Consider the following 21,374-nt stretch of genomic DNA (forward strand, 5'->3'; position numbering starts at 1 on the left):
CCAGGGCGGGACATAGAAATCCCTGACCGCAACACTGAAGCTCCAAACTGGGCCTCCGCCCGAGCAGCCACAGTCAAGCGGTAATGCCTGGAGAAGGTATGAGCCGATGCCCAAGTTGCCGCCTTGCAAATCTCTTCCAAGGAGACGGACCCGGCCTCCGCCATCGAGGCCGCCTGAGCTCTAGTGGAGTGAGCCTTCAGCCGGATAGGCGGCACCTTCCCCGCGGCCACATAAGCCGCTGCAATGGTTTCCTTGACCCATCTTGCCACTGTAGGCTTAGCAGCCTGCAGACCCTTACGAGGACCTGCAAACAGGACAAACAGATGATCCGACTTCCGGAAATCATTGGTCACTTCCAAGTATCTGATGATGACTCGTCTCACATCTAGATATTTGAGAGCAGAGTACTCCTCTGGGTAGTCCTCCCTACGAAAGGATGGGAGACAGAGCTGCTGATTCACATGGAAGCGAGAAACAATCTTGGGCAGGAAGGAAGGCACTGTGCGAATAGACACTCCTGCCTCAGTGAACTGCAGAAAGGGCTCTCGACATGATACCGCCTGGAGCTCAGAAACTCTTCTGGCTGAAGTGATAGCCACCAAAAAGACTGCTTTCAACGTCAGGTCTTTCAGAGATGCCCTCGACAAGGGTTCAAAAGGCGGCTTCTGCAAGGCTCTTAGCACCAGATTGTGATTCCACGCAGGTACCACTGAGTGCAGAGGAGGGCGCAGGTGATTAACTCCCTTGAGAAAGCGCACCACATCTGGCTGCGAAGCCAGGGAAGCACCCTTCAGGCGGCCCCTGAAGCAAGCCAGATCCGCTACCTGGACTTTAAGGGAACTGAGCGACAGGCCTTTCTCCAGACCTTCTTGCAGGAACGCCAACACTGAAGAAATTGGAGCAGTGAAGGGAGAAAGTGAGCCTGCCTCACACCACGATGCAAAGGTACGCCAAACCCTGGCGTAAGCAGTGGAAGTAGAGCGCTTCCTCGCTCTCAGCATAGTGGCGATGACCTTGTCCGAGAAGCCTTTCTTCCTCAGACGCTGCTGCTCAATAGCCAGGCCGTAAGACCAAAGTGGGAGGGATCCTCCATCACCACGGGACCCTGATGCAACAGGCCCTGCTCCACTGGCAGTCGCAGAGGTCCGTCCACTAAGAGCCTGATCAAGTCCACATACCAGGGACGTCTGGGCCAGTCCGGACCCACCAGGATTACCCGGCCCGGATGCTTTGCCACCCGGTCTAGCACCCTGCCCAACATGGGACAGGGCGGGAACACATATAGAAGCGCCTGTGTCGGCCACTGTTGGAGAAGAACATCTACTCCCAGAGATCGAGGGTCCCGTCCTCTGCTGAAAAAGCGCGGCACTTGGCAATTGGCCGATGACGCCATCAGATCTAGGCTCGGCTGGCCCCAGCGCTTCGTGATGTCCAAGAACGCCTGAGCCGATAGCTGCCACTCTCCAGGATCCAAGGTATGGCGACTGAGAAAGTCCGCCTGGACATTCATGACTCCGGCAATGTGGGCCGCCGACAGCTGTTCCAGGTTCGATTCCGCCCACTGGCATAGATTCATGGCCTCCTTGGCTAGAGGGGCACTCTTGGTTCCTCCCTGGCGATTGACATAGGCCACAGCCGTGGCATTGTCCGACAGGACCCGTACTGGCTTCAACGCCAGTACCGGGAGAAACTCCAAAAGCGCCAACCGAATGGCTCTGAGTTCCAGGAGGTTGATAGACCACTTTGCCTCTGCAGGAGACCAGAGCCCCTGCGCTGTCCTTCCCAAGCAATGGGCTCCCCAGCCCGTCAAAGAGGCGTCCGTCGTGACGACAACCTACTCTGGGGTCAAAAGAGGCATCCCTGCGGAAAACTTGTCTGTCCTCAGCCACCAGCTCAGCGCCTTGCACACCACTAGGTCCAAGGGAAGGCGCACAGCGTAATCCTCCGACACTGCAGTCCAGCGCTGCAGCAGAGAGAGTTGTAGTGGTCTCATATGAGCCCTGGCCCAGGGCACTACTTCCATCGTGGCCGTCATGGAGCCCAACAGCTGCACATAGTCCCAAGCCCGAAGCGGAGAGGCTACTAGGAACTGGTCCACCTGAGCCTGAAGCTTGACAATTCGATTGTCCGGCAGGAACACTCTGCCCACTTGGGTGTCGAAATGAACTCCCAGATATTCCAGGGACTGAGTCGGGCGCAGCTGGCTTTTCTCCCAGTTGATGATCCACCCCAGGGAGCTCAGAAGACCAATCACCCGGTCTACAGCTCTGCCGCACTCTGCATAAGAGGGGGCTCGGATCAACCAGTCGTCCAGATAAGGATGGACTTGTACTCCTTCCTTTCGAAGGAAGGCCGCGATGACCACCATTACTTTGGAGAAGGTCCGCGGAGCAGTAGCCGACCCGAACGGGAGGGCTCTGAACTGGAAGTGTCGGCCCAGGACTGCAAAACGCAGAAAGCGTTGATTAGGAGGCCAGATGGGAATATGCAGGTAAGCTTCCTTGATGTCCAAGGAAGCCAGGAACTCCCCTGCCTTCACTGCCGCTATAACAGAGCGGAGAGTCTCCATTCGGAAGGTCCGAACTTTCAAAGCCCGATTGACCCCTTTGAGGTCGAGGATAGGCTGTACAGAACCTCCTTTCTTTGGTACCACAAAGTAAATGGAGTAACGTCCCTTGCCAAGCTGATCTTCTGGCACCGGAACAAGCGCACCCAGGCGGATCAGATTGTCCAAAGTCTGCTGCACTGCCACAGCTCTGACCGGAGACTTGCAGGGAGAGAGTACAAACCCGTCTCTTAAGGGTCGGCAGAACTCTAGCTTGTAGCCGTCTCTTATGACTTCCAGGACCCAAGCGTCTGAAGTTACCCTGGTCCACTCACCCAGAAACGAGGACAGGCGTCCTCCAATCTGCACTGGGCCATGGACCAGGGCCCCGTCATTGGGTATGAGACCCTGGGGGAAGACCGGAGGAAGCACCTCCGGGACGGCGGTCTCTGCGAAAAGAGTGCTGCTTGGGGGAGAAGTTCCTCTTGAAGGAAGAGGGGGCAGAGGAGCCCGACTTGCCCGGGCGATACAGACGGGCTTCCTGAAACCGTCCTTTGGAGGACCCGGGGCGAGCACCACTGGTCCGAGCCCTGACCTCTGGTAACCTCTTGCCCTTAGACGTGCCGAGATCGGTCACAATTTTGTCCAGCTCGACCCCAAAAAGCAGCTTGCCTTTAAAAGGCAACTTAGCCAGGCGAGACTTAAAGGCGTGGTCCGCAGACCAATGCTTCAGCCAAAGCCACCGCCGCGCAGAGACTGTCTGAGCCATACCTTTAGCTGAGGCTCTCAAGACATCATACAGCAAAAGTCTGCCAAATAAGCCAAGCCCAATTCCAGGGCCGGCCAATCAGCCCTCAAGGAAGGATCCGAGGGGGAAGCCCGCTGCACAATCGTCAGGCATGCCCTGGCCACATAGGAGCCGCAAACTGAGGCCTGCAAACTTAAAGCAGCCGCCTCGAAGGACGACCTTAAGGCCGCCTCCAATCTTCTGTCTTGGGCGTCCTTTAGGGCCGTGCCACCTTCCACCGGCAACGCCGTTTTCTTAGTCACCGCAGTGATTAAAGAATCCACGGTAGGCCAAAGAAAGGCCTCCCATTCACCTTCAGGCAGAGGATAGAGGCGGGACATAGCCCTAGCCACTTTGAGGCTCGCTTCTGGGACATCCCATTGAGCCGAAATCAAGGTGCGCATGGCTTCATGCACGTGGAAGGTTCTAGGCGGGCGCTTCGTCCCCAGCATAATGGCGGAGCCAACAGAGGCTGAGGGAGAGACGTCCTCCGGAGAGGAAATCTTCAAAATGCTCATGGCCTGCACTAACAGGTTGGGCAAATCCTCTGAACGAAAGATCCGCGCTGCAGAGGGGTCATCCACTCCATCCGAACGGGAATCCGTCTCCTCCAAGGAATCCCCAAAGGACCGTTGGGAGAACTCAGATACGCTGCCCTCATCTACATCAGAGGAGACAGAGTCCTCTAGGGCCTGGAAATCCACCCGAGGGCGTTTGCTTCCGGAGGCCTCAACCCCTTTATCTGACAGGGGGGCAGTGGCAGCGTTTTGCATAATAAAAGCCTGATGCAGCAGCAAAATGAACTCAGGGGAGAATCCCCTCGAACTGTGCACTTCTGCAGCTTGGGCCACAGCCCTAGCCGCACCCTCAACCGGCGCTCGCAAGAGCGGGGGAGAAACGTGCTGTGCATCCAAAATGGCGTCCGGCGCGCAACTCCGAGAAGGAGCCGCGCGGGAAGAACGGCACTTAACTTTGGCCGCTTTCTTACCGTCGCCCGAATCAAGGGCGACCATAGTATTAACATCTCCCAGCTCGAGGGCGGCCCAAGAAGAAGCCGTCCGAGCAGAGTGGCCGGCCAACATGGAGTGGGTGAGAAAGCGGGGGATGGGCGCTTATGGCGGGAAAAACCGCCGCACCGAAGGAGGAACCGGGACACTGACCGGACTCCAAACTGATGCCTAACAAAGGCAATTCAGGTTTTGAAATCCCCGCTACACGCACCCACGCGGTCCGGGGAGCGAATCCTCGCGCCCTCGCCCTCCGACGCCATAAGCCATGTGGAGACCGAACGGGGAACCCCCTGCCCGCTATAAAAAGGTAAAATTACCTGCTTCTCGCTCCGAGCTGTAACGAACTGGTGTCCCAGTGAGCAGCTGCAATAGACGTTGAAATAAACGTTGAAATAAACGCCCTTAAGGACGTCCAATAATTTTTTTTTTTTTTTTTTTAACGGAGCCAGCAGGAGGGGGGAGAAAAGGAGGGACCTGGCACCACCAGGTTTGCACTTGCTTAAGAAGAGCCCTCAACCCCAGGTACTCAACAAAACCTAAAAATTAGGCTTGGAGACCTAGCCAGAGCTGCTGCTGTGTGTGACCACCACCTGCTGAGATACAGAACATACTGAGGAGTTTCCGGCAGCACATGACCACATATAGGGAGGCAAAAGGATTGCTCTCTATCTCCACCTGCTGGTAGATGGACACAACCCACCAGTCTATGGATTGATCAGCATGATGATATGGAATTGCGGGTATCACATCATGTAATGTCTTTTGGAGAGGGTGTGGTTAGTGATAGTCCTTGAGAGAAACTTAGTGTCTTTGGCGGTGTGTAAAGGGTAATCCTGTTCTTCAAGTACTCAGGGTCATTGCCTTTAAGGGCCTTGAAGATCACACTTAGAGTTTTAAATTTAGCCCTGTATTGTACTGGTAGCCAATGAAGTTTTGGTAAAAATGGTGTGATGTGGTCACGCCGCTTCCAATCTTCTACGAGTCTTGCTGCAGCATTCTGAATCAATTGAAGCTGGTGCAGGCCCTTTATAGTCAGACCATTGTATAGTGCATTGCAGTAATCCAGTCTTGATGTTATCACGGCATGCACAACTGGGATAAGATTTACCTTCTCAATGTAAGGAGAAAGCCAGTGTTAGCTGTCGCAAATAGTAGAAGCAGCTCTTGAAGGTTGCTTGGATTTGGGGACTCAGAGTAAGTGCTGTATCTAATTGTATTCCAAGGTTCCTGACTTGTGATATGAAATGAAGGGGAGTTCTTACTTTCCAAAAAAGATTTTGATGTCAGGTATGCACCCACTTGTATTAGGGACCCAGAGAAGCTCGGTCTTACTTGGGTTCAGGCAAAGTTTGTTGTGTTTAGCCCATTCTTGAATTGATGTTAGACAAGTGATCAGTTTATTCAAGGCTGTAGATAAGTCAGGTTCAATGGGTATGAGTAGCTGCACATCATCCGCATAGTTGTAGAACTGAGTGTCCATTGACCAAATCAGCTCAGCTAGTGGCTTGAGGTAGATAATGAACAGAACAGGTGACAATATCGATCCTTGCGGTACCCCCATAGGTCAGTGCCCATGGTGGCGATGAGTTGCTGCCAAACATTACATATTGTTGCCTGTCTGATAGATAGGATCTGAACCAGGCAAGTACTGTTCCATTGATACCTGTTTCTGTCAATCGTGTTAAAAACATATCATAGTAACATAGTAACAATGTTAAAAGCTGCTGAGAAAACTAGCAGTACTAACTCTGAGGCAAATCTCCTGTAGCGCAGAATTCCAGCAGGAGTACAAATTGTTCAAAGGTATTCTTGGGATTAAGTAGAGAACGGGCTGTGCACCATCCTCCAGATTCTATATATGGCACTCAAACTTATACATGTAAATTTGGGCACTTGCCCAATTTCGGCACGCAATTTACTTGGGTAACAAGCCAATTAGCACCAATAATTAGGTGCTAACAATCAATTATTGATGTTACTTGGCAACAATTTGGATTTATGTGAGTATCTTGCTAAGAGCTATTCTATAAAGATGTGCATATAAATCTCTTAGGGTTTCTTTTAAAAAGCTGTGCTAACCATTCCCGCGGCAAATAAAAGAAATTGAATGGGCTTCCTCTCATTTGCCGCACCGGGAATCGGTAGCACAACTTTGTAAAAGAGGCCCTTAGTGTGCAACTGAAAGGGGGCATGGCCATGGGAGGAGCACACTAAAGATGCATGCAGTATTATAGAATTCGGGAGATACACGCCTAATTTAAGCAAAAGGATATACACCAGGTTTCAGTTGGTGTAAATACTTTAGGTGCAGATCCCAGTGCTATGAGCTATTCTATAAACGACGCCCAGCTCAGAGTGCCATTTATAGAATAGTGCTCAGTGCTAATTTTTTTCAGCACCAAAATTTGAGTGCTATTTATAGAATCTGTCCCCATATGTATAATTAAAACTACATGTATTGTTTCTGAAAGAAAAATTACTCACAAAGACACCAAGTGAAAAGCTCTATTCTCCGAAGACAGCAGGCTAAGTATTCTCACAGTTGGGTGATGTCATCTGATGAAGACCAGTGCAGATGCTGACTGGCGAGAAGATTATAGAAATTTCAAGCACAGTCCTACCTTGGATGAGCTGGTGCCTTCTCGCCTGAAGCGCGAGAGCGAGTCCCTCAGTCATGCAATATAGCTAAAGAATTCAGCTTCAAGGGGAGATAGGAGGCTTTGTGAAAATACCTGGCCTGCAGTCCTCAAAGCACACCTGCTAAAGGTGGGCAACTTCGCTTTCTCCGAGGACAAGCAGCTTAGTTGTATTCTCACAGTTGGGAATCCCTAGCTACCTGGCTCAACAGAAACAACACTAGAACAATCAACCGGAAAACTATATACATTCTAGTACTGACAGTTCAGCCTGGAAGAGAAAAATACTGGGCCTGGGGGTGGAGGGGGGGGGGGTTGATTCTGGACACCAAACAAATTCTGCTGGACTGTCTGACCAAACCAGCTGTCACATCGAGTACCCTGCTCAAGGCAGTAATGAGATGTGAATGTGTGGACAGAAGACCACGCAGCTTTACAGATCTCCTCTACGGAGGCTGACCTCAAGTGGGCTACCAATGTCACCATGGCTCTGACATTATGAGCCTTGACATAACCCTCTAGAGTCAGCCTAAGTAAAGGAGATGCAATCTGCTAGCCAATTAGAAATTGTGTGTTTGCTGATGGCTAACCCCATCTATTTAGGTCAAAATAAAGAAAACTACGGGTGGACTGTCTATGAGCTTTAGTCTGCTTCAGATAAAAGGCTAAGGCTTGCTTGCAATCTAAGGTTTGCAGTACACTTTTGGGAAAAATTATGGCAGAACGACTGATTATGATGGAATTCCTACACTTCCTCAGGAAGGAACTTAGTGTGCGAAGAACTACTCTATTGTGATGAAACTTAGATCCCTGTTTATTAAGCCGTGCTAGAGGCACATTAGCATTTTTAGCTTGCACAAATCATTAGCACGTGCTAATTGTGTAGATGCCCATAATATTCCTATGGGCATCTACACGGTTAGCATGTGATAATAATGCTAGCACACCTGAGTAAACAGAGCCCTTAATGTAAGGTGAATGTGCTGCTAGGGCCTTAAGCTCACTGACTCTGCGAGCTGAAGTGACCGCCACCAAAAAACCACTTTCCAGGTCAAAAACATCAGATGACAGGAATCAAGTGGCTCAAAAGGAGTTTTCATCAGCTGGGTGAGGACAACTTTGAGATCCCATGACACAGTGGGTAGTTTGACAGGGGGCTTTCTCAATCGCAAACTTTTCATGAACAAACAACTAGATGCTGTACAGAGATGTGCTTACCTCCTACACGTTGATGATAAGCACAAACTGCGCTGAGAGGAACCCTTATGGAGTTGGTTTTCAAACCAGACTCATAGAGGTGTAGGATGTATTCAAGCAGTTTTTGTATAGGGCAAGTGAGGGGATCTAAGATCTTTCCCTCACACTAGATGGCAAACCTTCTTCACTTAAAAGAGTAACACCTCTTAGTGGAGTCTTTTCTGGAAGCCAGCAAGATGCAAGGGACACCCTCAGACAAATCTAAGAACCCAACTTCTATGCTCTCAATATCCAAGCCATGAGGGCCAGGGATTGGAGATTGGGATGCATAAGGGGATCCTTCGTTCTACGTGATCAGTGTTGGAAAATGGTCCAATCTCCATGTATCTTCAGAGGATAACTCCAGAAGAAGAGGAAACCAGATCTGCCTCAGCCAATAAGGGGCGATTAGGATCATAGTTCTCTGGTCTTGTCTGAGTTTCAGCAATGTCTTTTCTATGAGAGTTATTGGAGGATACACATACAATATAGGAGAAAGGCATCTGATGCTAGTCTGCCATGTGTAATGAGCCTGGAACAGAACTGGGGGACTTTGCTGTTGAGATAAATGGTAAAAAGATCCACAGAGGGAGTGCCCCACTCTCAGAAGATCTTGCGGGCTATGACCATGTTGAGAGACCACTCATGCAGTTGCAAAATGCTGCTCAGTCTGTCTGCCAGGCTGTTCTCCTTGCCTGCCAGGTAAATGGCTCGAAGAACCATTCCATGAAGGAGGGCCCACTGCATCCTGACACAAGGGGTAGAATCTCGTACCCCCCTTCCTGCTTATTCATATAGAACATTGCAACTTGGTAGTCCATTTGAATAATTTGGTTCTGTAGCCGATTCTGAATGCCTTCAGAGTGTTCCAAATGACCCTGAGCTTGAGGAAGTTGATATGGTAAGTCTTTTCCTAAGCAGACCAAGTTCTCTGGGTGTGAAGCCAATGCACATGAGCTCCCCATCCTAAGTTGATGCATCTGTTGTTAACACCTTCTAAGGGAGGTGGTGGAATTTGGAATGGTAGTCCCACAATCAAATTCGTCCCAATTGACCAACAGAGAAGAGCATGAGTCAACTCTGGAGAAATCTGGATGACATTCACTAGGTTCTCAGCCACCTGAGATCACGGGGAAGCTACACTGGGCCTCTTTAAAATGGAGATGTGCCATGGGAGTGACATACACTGTCGAGGCCATGTGGCCCATTAATCTCAACATTTACTGAGCTGTGACCTGCTTGTTGCTTCGGACCTGCAAGGCAAGAGTTATCAAGGCCTCTGATCTTGCTTGAGGAAGAAAAGCCTGCAATGTATCTGGCAGGGCTCCTATGCATTCCAATTGTTGAACCAGGAGTAGGTGGGACTTGGGGTAGTTTATCATGAACCCTAACAGCTCTAACACCCAAACAGTTAGGTGCATTGACTCTGTTGTGTCACGATTGTGACTATTTTCCATGTCTGTGCTCACTTTGCCCCCTGGTGGCCGGACCCTGTGGCTGCTATAGACTGTTTTCTTGCTGTTTCTCAAGCATGTTTCAGAAGTCATTCCAGTCCGGTTCGGATCTTCCTGCTTGCCAAACTTGCTTGGGTTGTTTGGAACTAAGCAGCACCCTTACCTGTGACCTCACTTGTAATTGCCTTTATTATGCACCTGGCCCTTTCAGCTGGGCCTTGGCAACGCCAAAGGTCGAGGTTAGTTGGTGTGCTCTTAGCAGCACTTCTGCCTTGCTTTGTTTGAGCTTCCCTGCTTTACCCTTTTGGTGCTGATAGGAGCATTTCTGCCTTGGTGTGCTGTTAGGAGCACGTCTGCCTTGCTTTGTTTGAGCTTCCCTGCTTTACCCTTTTGGCTTCCCTGCTTTACCCTTTTGGTGCTGATAGGAGCACTTCTGCCTTGGTGTGCTGTTAGGAGCACTTCTACCTTGCTTTGTATCTTGTTTGGGTGTCTGTGGGCACTTCTGTCTTGAATCCTGAACTCTAACCCTGTTTCAGTCAAGCTTGTTCTTCAATCCTGTATCCTGTGTGAGAACCCAGAGTCCTAACCCTCTTTTAGACAAGCTTGTTTTTGTACCTTGTATCCTGTGTAAGAATCCTGAACCTACCCTGTTTCAGTATTCTATACCCTGTGTGGGTATCCTGAGTCCTGTATCCTGAATCCTGTTTTGGTCAAGCTTGTTTAGTATCCTGCTCCGTCCTGTAAGTCCTGAAGCCACCCGCACCTAGGGGCTCAACCTCTGGGGAACGGCGGTCAGCGCAGGTGAAGTCCGGTTGCTCCAGTCCTGTTCTTCCAGTCTGTTCCAGATTCCAGCTCCATCCTTGCTTGTGTGTCCAGTCCTGGTTGGGGAATTTTGCCTACTGCTGCCGCTTGGCGGCAGTGGTCCAAGGGTTCACGTGGTTCCAGTGTCCGAGAGCCTGAGACCGTGACATGTTGCTCCCTCTTGCAATGTGCTCTTCACTACTACTACTACTACTACTACTTAACACTTCTAGAGCGATACTAGGGTTACGCAGCGCTGTACAGTTTAACAAAGGACAGTCCCTGCTCAAAGGAGCTTACAATCTAAAGAACGAAATGTCAAGTTGGGGCAGTCAAGATTTCCTGAAGGCAACATTGAAGGCGACATTGAAGAGGTGGGCTTTCAGCAAGGATTTGAAGATGGGCAGGGAGGGGGCCTGGCGTATGGGCTCAGGGAGTTTATTCCAAGCATACGGTGAGGCGAGGCAGAAAGGGCAGAGCCTGGAGTTGGAGGTGGTGGAGAAAGGTACTGAGAGGAGGGATTTGTCTTGAGAGCGGAGGTTACGAGTAGGAACGTAAGGGAAGATGAGGGTAGAGAGGTAAGGAGGGGCTGCAGATTGAGTGCATATGTAGGTTAGTAGGAGAAGCTTGAACTGTATGCGGTACCTGATCGGAAGCCAGTGAAGTGACTTGAGGAGAGGGGTGATATGAGTATATCGGTCCAGGCAGAAGATAAGACGAGTTCTGAACGGACTGAAGGGGGGATAGATGGCTAAGTGGGAGGCCAGTGAGGAGTAGGTTGCAGTAGTCAAGGCGAGAGGTAATGAGAGAGTGGACGAGAGTTCGGGTGGTGTGCTCAGAGAGGAAAGGGCGAATTTTGCTAATGTTAAAGAGGAAGAAGCGACAGGTCTTGGCTATCTGCTGGATATGCGCAGAGAAGGAGAGGGAGGAGTCGAAGATGACTCCGAGGTTGCGGGCAGATGAGACGGGGACAATGAGGGTGTTATCAGCTGAGATAGAGAGTGGAGGGAGAGGGGAAGTGGGTTTGGGTGGGAAGACAATAAGCTCGGTCTTGGCCATGTTCAGTTTCAGGTGGCGGTTGGACATCCAGGCAGCAATGTCGGATAAACAAGCCGATATTTTGGCCTGGGTTTCGGCAGTGATGTCTGGTGTGGAGAGATAAAGCTGGGTGTCGTCAGCATAAAGATGATATTGGAAACCGTGAGATGAGATCGCCCTTTTGGGCGAGGCACAGCCTATGTCGGGCAATATTCTGGTATATGGTATCAATAAAATCTTCACGTTTCCCTGATATGTCCTGTCTGCCCTAACCCTTATCCCTTACTTGTCCTGTCTGTCTGTCATAATTAGATTGTAAGCTCTATTGAGCAGGGACTGTCTCTCCATGTTCAGGTGTGAAGCGCTGCGTACGTCCGGTAGCGCTATAGAAATGATAAATAGTAGTAGTAGTAGTAGGTGTAGATTGAAAAAAGAAGGGGTCCAAGGACAGATCCCTGAGGAACTCCAACAGAGAGCGGGATGGGGGTGGAGGAAGAAACATGAGAGTGTACTCTGAAGGTACGGTGGGAGAGATAAGAGGAGAACCAGGAGAGGACAGAGCCCTGGAACCCAAATGAGGACAGTGTGGCAAGAAGTAAATTGTGATTGACAGTGTCAAAAGCGGTGGATAGGTTGAGGAGGATGAGGATGGAGTAGTCTGTGTAAATACACTGCTACTAAAGCACAGTGGATATAAGTCGGGGTTTAGATGAAAAAAAAAACATATACAAAAGTAATAGTAAATGACAGCACATAGCTGCCGGGTATAAGTCAGGGATGCCCAAAAAATGGCAGGAAAATAGCAATTCAAAAGACTGCTTCAAGTTTAAAGCCACAGTGCTACAAAAATCTTTGTGTATAATTCCTCTCTGATCAAAAGTGTATCACTGCCTTAAAACACTAAATATAAAATGAGGCCAAGGGATCTTACCTTTACACATGCAGTTTAACCGATGGAGCAGCAGCAAAATGAACTGAACAGCCCGGTGTCCGCAAAATATAATGCAATGTTAATGTACGCTGTGACGTCAAATTGATGTCATTACTGAACTCCTAGCTTAATCACACAGTGTTACCTCTCAAAACACATCTTGCTAATGCGCTGTAAAATGGTCAAAAAAATTAAAACATCCTCTGTTAGCAACAGAAGACACAATATATGAAGAAAACAATATATGAAAAAATGCAGCAAAAAACAATATATGAAAAAATGCAACAAAAAAAAGGGAGAACAAAGAAAAAAGAAAAAAAGACAATGACAGAAAATCAATGGCACAAGTGTTTAGTGGTACGATCAAAGGAAAAAAAAAAAAAAAAATATATATATATATATATATATATATGGGGAACTATGCCGGCATGTTGACATTCTGGCACAAGTGTCTTACAAAACAATGTATATATAAAAAAGATCCATGTGTGAACAATTTTAGGCTCTAATAAAGAAAAATGAGCACATTTATGCTCAAGTGAAAGAAATGGGCATATTTAGACTCAAGTTAAAGAAAAAACTGTATACATATTTTTTATATCTATATGTGGATATATATACACACACACATATATATCTATATCTATATATATGTATATCTATAGCTCTATCTCTATATATATGTACATATACCTATACACACGAAGGAGAAATGCACATAGATACAAATCTGAATGGCTGGCCTATAAATGATGGTTATATTTCTCCTCTTTGAAACATCTATAAGGACATGATAATTAACTAGGTAATACTGTACCAGCTTATCTGACTAAGGTATTCTCGTCTAGAGTCAGGGCACAGGAAAAATATGTAAAAACTAATTTCATAGGAAAAAAGGTCACCTAAAGAAATACAGAGAGATCTAATTCTGTGTTTAGACCATTAAGGATCACACTATTAAATTCAAATATTAAACGTTGTTCCTCCTAAAAGTGGACCATCTTGATCTCCTCCTCTCCATCTTTGCTGAATTTGTTTGAAAACTAAAAACTTGATATCATCTATTGTATGGCTGAGATCATTCCAGTGAGTTACTAACGGTGCTGACTGTATATTCCAGTTTATACAGCTTCTATGCTCCATGATTCTCTTTTCAGCCTCTCTTTGGCGGGAGTCACATATTATTTTGTTTCTTAATATTAGAAGGTTTTTTTCGGTTTCAATCCCAGTTTGGCAAAGGCATCACTTTATTTTACAGCTTAAATCCTGTTTTGGCAAAGGTGTCATTGTATTTTACAATATGAGTCTAGTATTCTTTATTCTATTTAAAGGCATGAGTAGTCTAGTATTCTTTATTTATCGATTGGAACTCAACCTTTCTGTTTCTATAGCACCAATATAAAATCGATCTTTATCTACTCTGTTCCAACATTTTCAGTATCATTGTAGCCAATATATTTTCTTACAGATATACACATGGCTTCAAATTAAAAAATAAATAGACCTTCTTGTATAAAATTGATATACCTTTTTGCATAAAAATGAGATATCGCTTCTTATAGGTTTATTTCAAGTTCCAAAGTATATGCTTTTTTAGATGTATTTTTATAAATACATGTGCAATTTTATGTAGTCAAATCATTTTACTTCACTTTTTAGGTATTTGACATTTGATGCTATTTAAGAGCTAGATTGTTGAACACATCTATATTAAAGGTATTGTTCATACCACTTAACAATTTATTCATCGATGTGGTTCTCCATGATTGCTTAATTGATCTCCTGATAAATCTGCCTTTTAATTCGAATTCATAGACATGGTCTTTATTGACAAAACATATCTCAATATACAACTGCTTAGATGTCATTATATTGTATACCTATTTGATATGGTTTTACATGTGTTAAATTGATCTCATCAGCATGTATTTTAGTTATGTTATATGATTTTATTATTTCTTACATGTTTGATATATTTTTATTTGAGTTACAGTGAAGTATAATATTTTTTGTTTTACATTTCTAGCATATGCTTGATATGGTTTTATTTGGGTTACAGTGATGTATAATGATTTTATTGTTTTATGTTCCTTTAAAAATTATTTAAAAACTGTCACTTTTAATTTGAAAATGTTTCTTCTCTTTTTTAATTTTTTTTAAATTATTTATATGTATGTATCTTTCACTGTTTAGAGACTCCTGAGGTAGGCCTTTGTGGCCGAAACACGATTTGTATTGAGTCTATTGGATGTTTGAATAAAACTTTTATATGACCTACACATCATCTAGCTCCTGATTTTTTGGTGTCACCTTCGCTGTGCTTTGCTTGCTTGATTTGTGCAAAGGAGTTTGTTCTTCTGTTTCCATCAATACACTGCTACTACCAGTAGACACTTGGGGCCGAAATTCAGCTGGCAAGAGGCAGCCCACATACGTGATGCTATTGACGATGACCCCAGATATTCCATGCCAGGCCATTTACGGTGACCAGCACTGAATAAATGGTTTCATTTTTAGCCGCCGGAACTTAACCGGTTAAGTCGATATTCAGTGTTAACCAGTTAAGTTCCTAGTGGTTAAAGATAGGACTGCTGTTTATGCAGTCCTATTTAACCAGTAAACCCAGCACTGAAAATCGGCACTAGCCAGCTACATCACATGATATAGCCGGTTAGCTGCATTCAGCAGAGATAACCAGTTATCTCCCACTGAATATTCATGGATAGTCAGTTAAACATTGTTGCTGATTGGTTAAATAATGCTGAATATCAGGGGATTCGTGAATATCCTGGTAACTGATGCAAGGCCAAATGGCTGAACGCAGTACTGGTAGTGGTGTTTCCCGCTTCAAAATCTGAGATTCTTCTTGTGAACGGGAAGTATCAAAATGTAGGTATAGGTATCCTTTAAGTCCAGAGAGCATAGCCAATTTTGTTTCTGAATCATGGTGAGAAGGGTGCCCAAGGAAATCATCCTGAACTTTTCTTTGACCAGGAATGTGTTCAAGGCCCTTAAGCCTAGGGTTCCATTTTCTTGAGCACAAAGAAGTAACTAGAATAGAATCCCTTTCCTTTTTCCCTTGGTGACACAAGTTTGACCACATTGGTCTGTAGAAGGGCAGAGATTTCCTCTACAGCTTGTGCAGAGAGTAAATGTAAGATGTTCTTGGTGGGCAATATGGTGGTTCCTGATGCCAATGTGGTGTGTAACCAAGACGGACTATTTGAAGAACCCATCAGTTGAAGGTTATAAGGGGCCACCTTTGATGGGAAAAAAAACAGCCTCTCCCCTACCAGTAGACCATCCGGGATGGTTACTTGGACTGCAGCTATGCTTTCCTGAAGCAAGTCAAAAGCTCGTCCCCTGCTTCAACTGGAGAGCTGGCTGGGACTTTTGTGGTCAGGACTGATGAGTATGAGAACACTGGCCCTGGGGGTTCTGGGTAGAGCTAGTAAGCAGCGGAAACCTACATCTTTGAAAGTAGTAGGGTCACCGTCTAGGCCCATTTGTAAACCTTCTAGAAGAAGAAGCTGAAGCTGGAGGCTGCAGAGACAGAGGCTGCAGAGACAGGGACTGCAGAGACAGCAACCTCCTCCATCTTGTCTCCAAAATATTGTCTCCTTGGCAAGATACATCCACCAACCTCTCCTGAACTGCTGGTTCCAGGTCAGAGACATGTAGTTATGAGAGTCTGCGCATCAACACACCCAAGGCGGAGTCTGGACGCAATATAAAATGAATCGTAAGAGCCCCTGACCAGATACTATCTGCACTCCAGCTGCTTTTTGGCCAACTGGAAAAGCTCTGCGGCCTGTTCCTGAGGGACAGAATCCGCAAGACTTAGCATACTACGTACCAAAGATTTCAAGTAAATGCTCATTCAGAGCTGGTAGGACTGGATGTGGGTAATAAGCATCAAAGCCTGAAAAGTCTTTCTCCCAAATGAAACTAGAGTCCAAGCCTCTCTACCTGGGGGACTCAAGGCAAAAGTTCTGGAACTGCTAGCTCGTTTGAGGGCAGATTTGGCAGCCAAAGAGTGGTGAGGCAGTTGGCCCCTCTTGAATTCAGGAACCTTCTGGATACAATACTGCACATAGTTTATAGTTTATTTTGATTTGCTAAACCTCTCTAGCTGCTAAAGCAGTACAGAGCAGTGTAGAGGCTAAGAAACTGAAACAGGAAAGGAGCTCCAATTAAAAAAATAGTAAAGGTAAACATTCAAAAGCAAGGAAGACAGTAAAGGAAGGTCTCTAGCAGATTAATGCTCATGCCATCTGATCAGTCTGATCCTCTGAAAGCCTGCCTAAAAAACCAGGCCTTTAGGTTGGCCTTAGAAGTTTTAAAGGAAGGTTCACTAAGAAGAAGTGGGAGATTGTTCCATATATGTGTTGATAGAAAGAAGAAAGCACTGTGCCTAGTAGATTCGTACTGGGCAGTCTTGGGGCCGGGAAGGACAATGTGATGGTCACTGAGAGAGTGAAAAGTGCAAGCTAGTGAGTAAGGGATGGCAAGGCATGCTAGGTAATCCAGAAGGCCAAAGCAAGTGCCTTAAAGGTTAAGATCGCTATCGCTATCTTAAAGATTATACGCTGGTCAACAGGTAACCAGTGGTACTGTTTTCACAAAGGACTGATGCGATCTGAATGATGGGCATGACACAACATTCTGACAGCAGTGTTCTGACGAGTTTGCATCCACCTTCTTTGGTGCAACCTGCACTGAGAGGGGAGATTCCCAGGTCTTCGTCAGTGCATCTTTAAGGATAGGGTGCAATGGTACTATAGCCCCTTCATTAGGAGGCAATTCATAGTCCAGAACAGATAATATCTCTGCCCTGGGCTCCTCCTCCATCTCCAACTTAAATGGGATGGCTGAAGCCATCTCCTTGATGAAACTGGTGAAAGAGAGACCCTCAGGTGGAGATTTACATCTCTTTTGAGGTGGGGAGGGATCAGAAGTGACTCCATAAGACTCCTCTCCTGAGAAGTAATAAGGGTCTTCTTCTGAGTCCCATGAGCCGTCCCAATCAAACTCCTCTTGTATTCAGACCGGACTGAGTCTGTGCCTGCCCCAACTCAATTGAACCACATCCATGCCCTGAAGAGTGCTGAGATGCAATTCTACCCTCAGACTTTGTGGAAGCTTCCTCCCCTGATGTTGAGAGCAGTGCTGCATGGGTCAATGTTGACATCGATACTTTTTGAGGTGCCAACACTGAGGATTTCTCCACAGGCATGGACAGAGACTCAGAAAGAATGTGGGGCTGATTCGCATTTGGTTGCAAGCACCCTCAATGCCTGAAAAGAATCCAACTACAGTATCACCAGTTCCTCCCTCAGCATGGCTTGGTACTGTTCATCGAAGGAAGGCATCAGCAAAGGCAGGAGAACTGGGACAGGGGGGCAGCCTGAGAAGATATCAGTGCTGAACTCGAAGTTGGAACCTGGCTGCTCAGAGAATTTCACACCGGTACCTCTACCAAAGAGGGGGGTGTGCTCCTCTTGGTGCCAGCGCTTCTCAGGTACTGACAATTCCAATGCCCTAGAGCTCCCAGCATCGTGTGTTGAACAGGACTGATGCTTATGCTTCTTGGGGTTTCCACAATGCTCAGCTTCGTAGTCTTTCAGTGCCGACAATGACATTGAACCCATATGTGCCCTCGGTGTCAGGTCCAATGCTGAGTGGTCCCAGGGCCTACTTTCAGCCCCCGATGTTGAGAGAGGTGGAGACCTCCTCAATGCCAGTGCATTCCCAGTGGTTGTTGAAGTCTTAGGAGTCATCGAGGTCAATGCTTCTGGTGCTGATGTCGATGGACCAGCCTTCGAGGAGCCAAAAAGTCTCTCCTGTTGAACCTGACACATCCTCTGTGTCATCAACTGCATTTTTAAACAGAGAGAACAAGAGTTAGGGTCATGGTTAAGTCCAAGGCAAACGATGTACTAAGAGTGGGAGCCTGTTACCGAAATCACCCAATTACATTGGATGCACCGTTTGAAACCACTGGGAGCCTTCTTGGACATCAAGAGTTGCGGCAAAATTAAATTCCTCAATTGTGAACCTCAAAAAAGGGCAGCATTCAAACTGAGGTCGGCACTCCGGCCTAAGCGGGATTAGCAATTTATGAAAAATAAAGGAAAGTTTAAAAGCCGAAAAAACTAAAATATAAAGGGAACAAAGGAGGATAAAATAAAAACAAAAATATAGGAAAAATACTCACTCAGGAAGGCACGCAAATAGGGAAAACATGCACAGTGAGAACACAATGACGCATCCTTCCTGCTCCACAGAAAAACGAAGCCTGAGGGACCTGCACGTGCACGTCGGATGGGAGGGGCAGTAGTGCATGTGCGGTGTGACCCTGTTAGAAACTTCTACAATCTTCTCATTAGAGTCCATATCGGGCTTCATCAGATGACATCATCCAACTGTGAAAATACAACTAGCCTGTTTGTCCTCAGAGAAAGAGATCATACATGCATATACTTCAGAGTAAATAACTATCAAGAAATGAAATATACCAGTCTCAGTTGGGTTTGCAAAATGGTTAAAATGGTAGTCTTAAAGAAATAATATGTCAATCTCTCTCCAGGCTTACTTAACTGATAGATATAAAAGGCCCGATATTCAGACGGCAGTGGCCAGTGTTTTGCTGACAGCCGCCGGCACTGAACCTGGAAATTCAATGCCAGGCCATGTCCAGGCACCAGCATTGAATTTCTGGGTTTGCAGAGCCGGCTAACACATATTCAATACTTATTCAACACACAGTGCGATATTCAACACTTAACTGGCCAAGTGCTTACTCTGTCTCCAGAACGCCCCATAAATAGCTGCTTTTGAATTTGGCTCTAACCATTTATTTTCAGCAGCACTAACAGGTTAAGTGCCACAGGAGATTTAACTGGTCAGGAGCCATTTCTGGCCAGTTAAATCGCATTGAATATTGAACCCCAAAAAGAATATATCTATATCTATCTATCTATCTATCTATCTATCTATCTATCTATCTATCTATCTATCTATCTATCTATCTATCTATATGACTCTTACCTAATGGTTAAGCTGACAGGTTCAGATGATCCATCCACATTAAACATGAATACTTCTGTGAAATCTCCTAGTTTAGATGAGCTGAAGGTGATCTCGATAACTTGATGACCGCCTGGTAAAATAATTCCCTCACTGGGGTTAAACATGAAACCAGATCCCAATGCAGTTGCAGGAGGAATAAGGGTAAAGATAGCATCAATATACCCTTTGTTTGCCAGAACTGCCTACAAAAATTAAAATATTTAGAATATTAAGATTTTTATTTTACATATTTTTCTAAAACCTGCATATTCTATTATGAATGAAAACATTCACTCATAGTACACAAATTTTACTAGTAGATTACTGGCAAGACTTTTAGCAAATACAAATAAAGCTAATTCAAAAGTTATTGTTTACTGAGGGGTGTAGCTACCATTGAGCAAGCCAGCAAAGAGCTGGAGGTCACCCACTGGTAGACACCACCTGTTGCTGAACCTATATAAGTCTGCATAGTAGATGTTTAATTTTGGCACTACAATAACCTGAAGCAGCCATGGTGGTGCTGGGAAGTGAGTATTGCATTAACCACACTTAACCTCTAGAAGTGATGATACACTCCCTCTTACTACTACTAATTATTTCTATAGCACCAAGCAAGAACTGTATGTCTGGTACAGTTCTTGCTTGGTTCACTTCTTTCCTAACAAATCATTCTTTTCAGGTTCAAATGGCTTCCTCTTCCTCCGCTGCTCACTTACTGAGGTGCAGGGTGCTATAAGGTTTTATTTTTTTCCCTCTTCTTTTTAACATTTTCCTTAGCCCATTGGCAACTCTTTATTCAAAATTCAGGGGCGTTTTTCCATTTCTATGCGGATGACATCTTGCTCATCTATCCCACTATTCCTTTCTCTCCGTCTATTAAACCACTTCAGGATTGCCTTGCGCTTATTTCTGATTGGCTTTCCTCTCACAGATTAGTGTAAAATAAAGAAAAGACTGTAGCATGCTGGTTTACTGGTGGAATCACCCCACCTTCCTTACCCTTAACACTTTTGGGTCACACTCTATCTCCAGTAACTTCTTTCTTCTATCTTGGTGTCACTCTTGACTCCCAGTTAACTTTCTCTCAACAAGTCTCTGGCATACGTAAAACAGATTTCTTTATTTTTTGACAACTTTGATCAGTTAGGAGATATTTTGACTTTGAACGCTTTTCATGCCTAGATTCTGTCCCTCCTTATTACAAGACTTGACCACTGCAATATCATTTACTTAGGTTGTTCATGTACACTCCTTAAGAAACTTTAGACACTCCAGAACACTGCTATCAAATTACTTCATCATGCTAAAAAATATGATCATGTTACTCCACTCTTCAAGAAATCCCATTGGCTTCCTGTTGAATAATGAATTATTTTTAAGACACTCACTCTTGCTTTCAAAGCTTACCGTATGGATCATCCCTCTTATCTATCAAATCTTACTATCTCTAATCTCCCACACGTCTTCTCCAATCTCTGAATTATCAGCGGTTATATCTCCCTAGTCCCCGTTTCGCTCAACTGGAATCCAAGGCCTTCTTTTTACAGTTCCATTTCTATGGAATTCTATGCCACTTCCTATTTGCGTAGAATCATCATTTAAGAAATTTAAAATAGCTCTTAAAACACGGTTATTTTACCAAGCATTTAGTCTAACTTAAGGCTTACAAATCTTGAGCCCCGTTTTCTGCAATACTCTCCTTCTCTTCCCTTTCCATGAGTGATTGTCTAGATCTGAATTGAGTGTTGTGTTATTTCTGTGCTATAATTTTATTGGAGTTCTTTTCTATTTCTTTTGTTCTTTTGATTTTAGACCTGTACACCGAAGTGATCTGCAAGTTAGCTAAAAGCGGTATAATAAAT

The 21,374-nt window shown here is 45.7% G+C and overlaps 1 protein-coding gene across 1 annotated transcript in view; it reads right to left on the reverse strand.

Annotated features, from left to right (window-relative positions):
• LOC115458860 (hydrocephalus-inducing protein-like) overlaps positions 1-21,374 on the reverse strand; it is a 174,920-nt gene that overhangs the window by 128,152 nt on the left and 25,394 nt on the right. The window contains exon 3 of the mRNA XM_030188698.1: positions 19,489-19,712. Coding sequence (XP_030044558.1) covers positions 19,489-19,712 — 224 coding nt within the window. The remainder of the gene's footprint in view (positions 1-19,488; positions 19,713-21,374) is intronic.

The sequence above is a fragment of the Microcaecilia unicolor genome, unplaced genomic scaffold, assembly GCF_901765095.1.
Source record: "Microcaecilia unicolor unplaced genomic scaffold, aMicUni1.1, whole genome shotgun sequence".
Taxonomy (NCBI): Eukaryota; Metazoa; Chordata; class Amphibia; order Gymnophiona; family Siphonopidae; genus Microcaecilia; species Microcaecilia unicolor.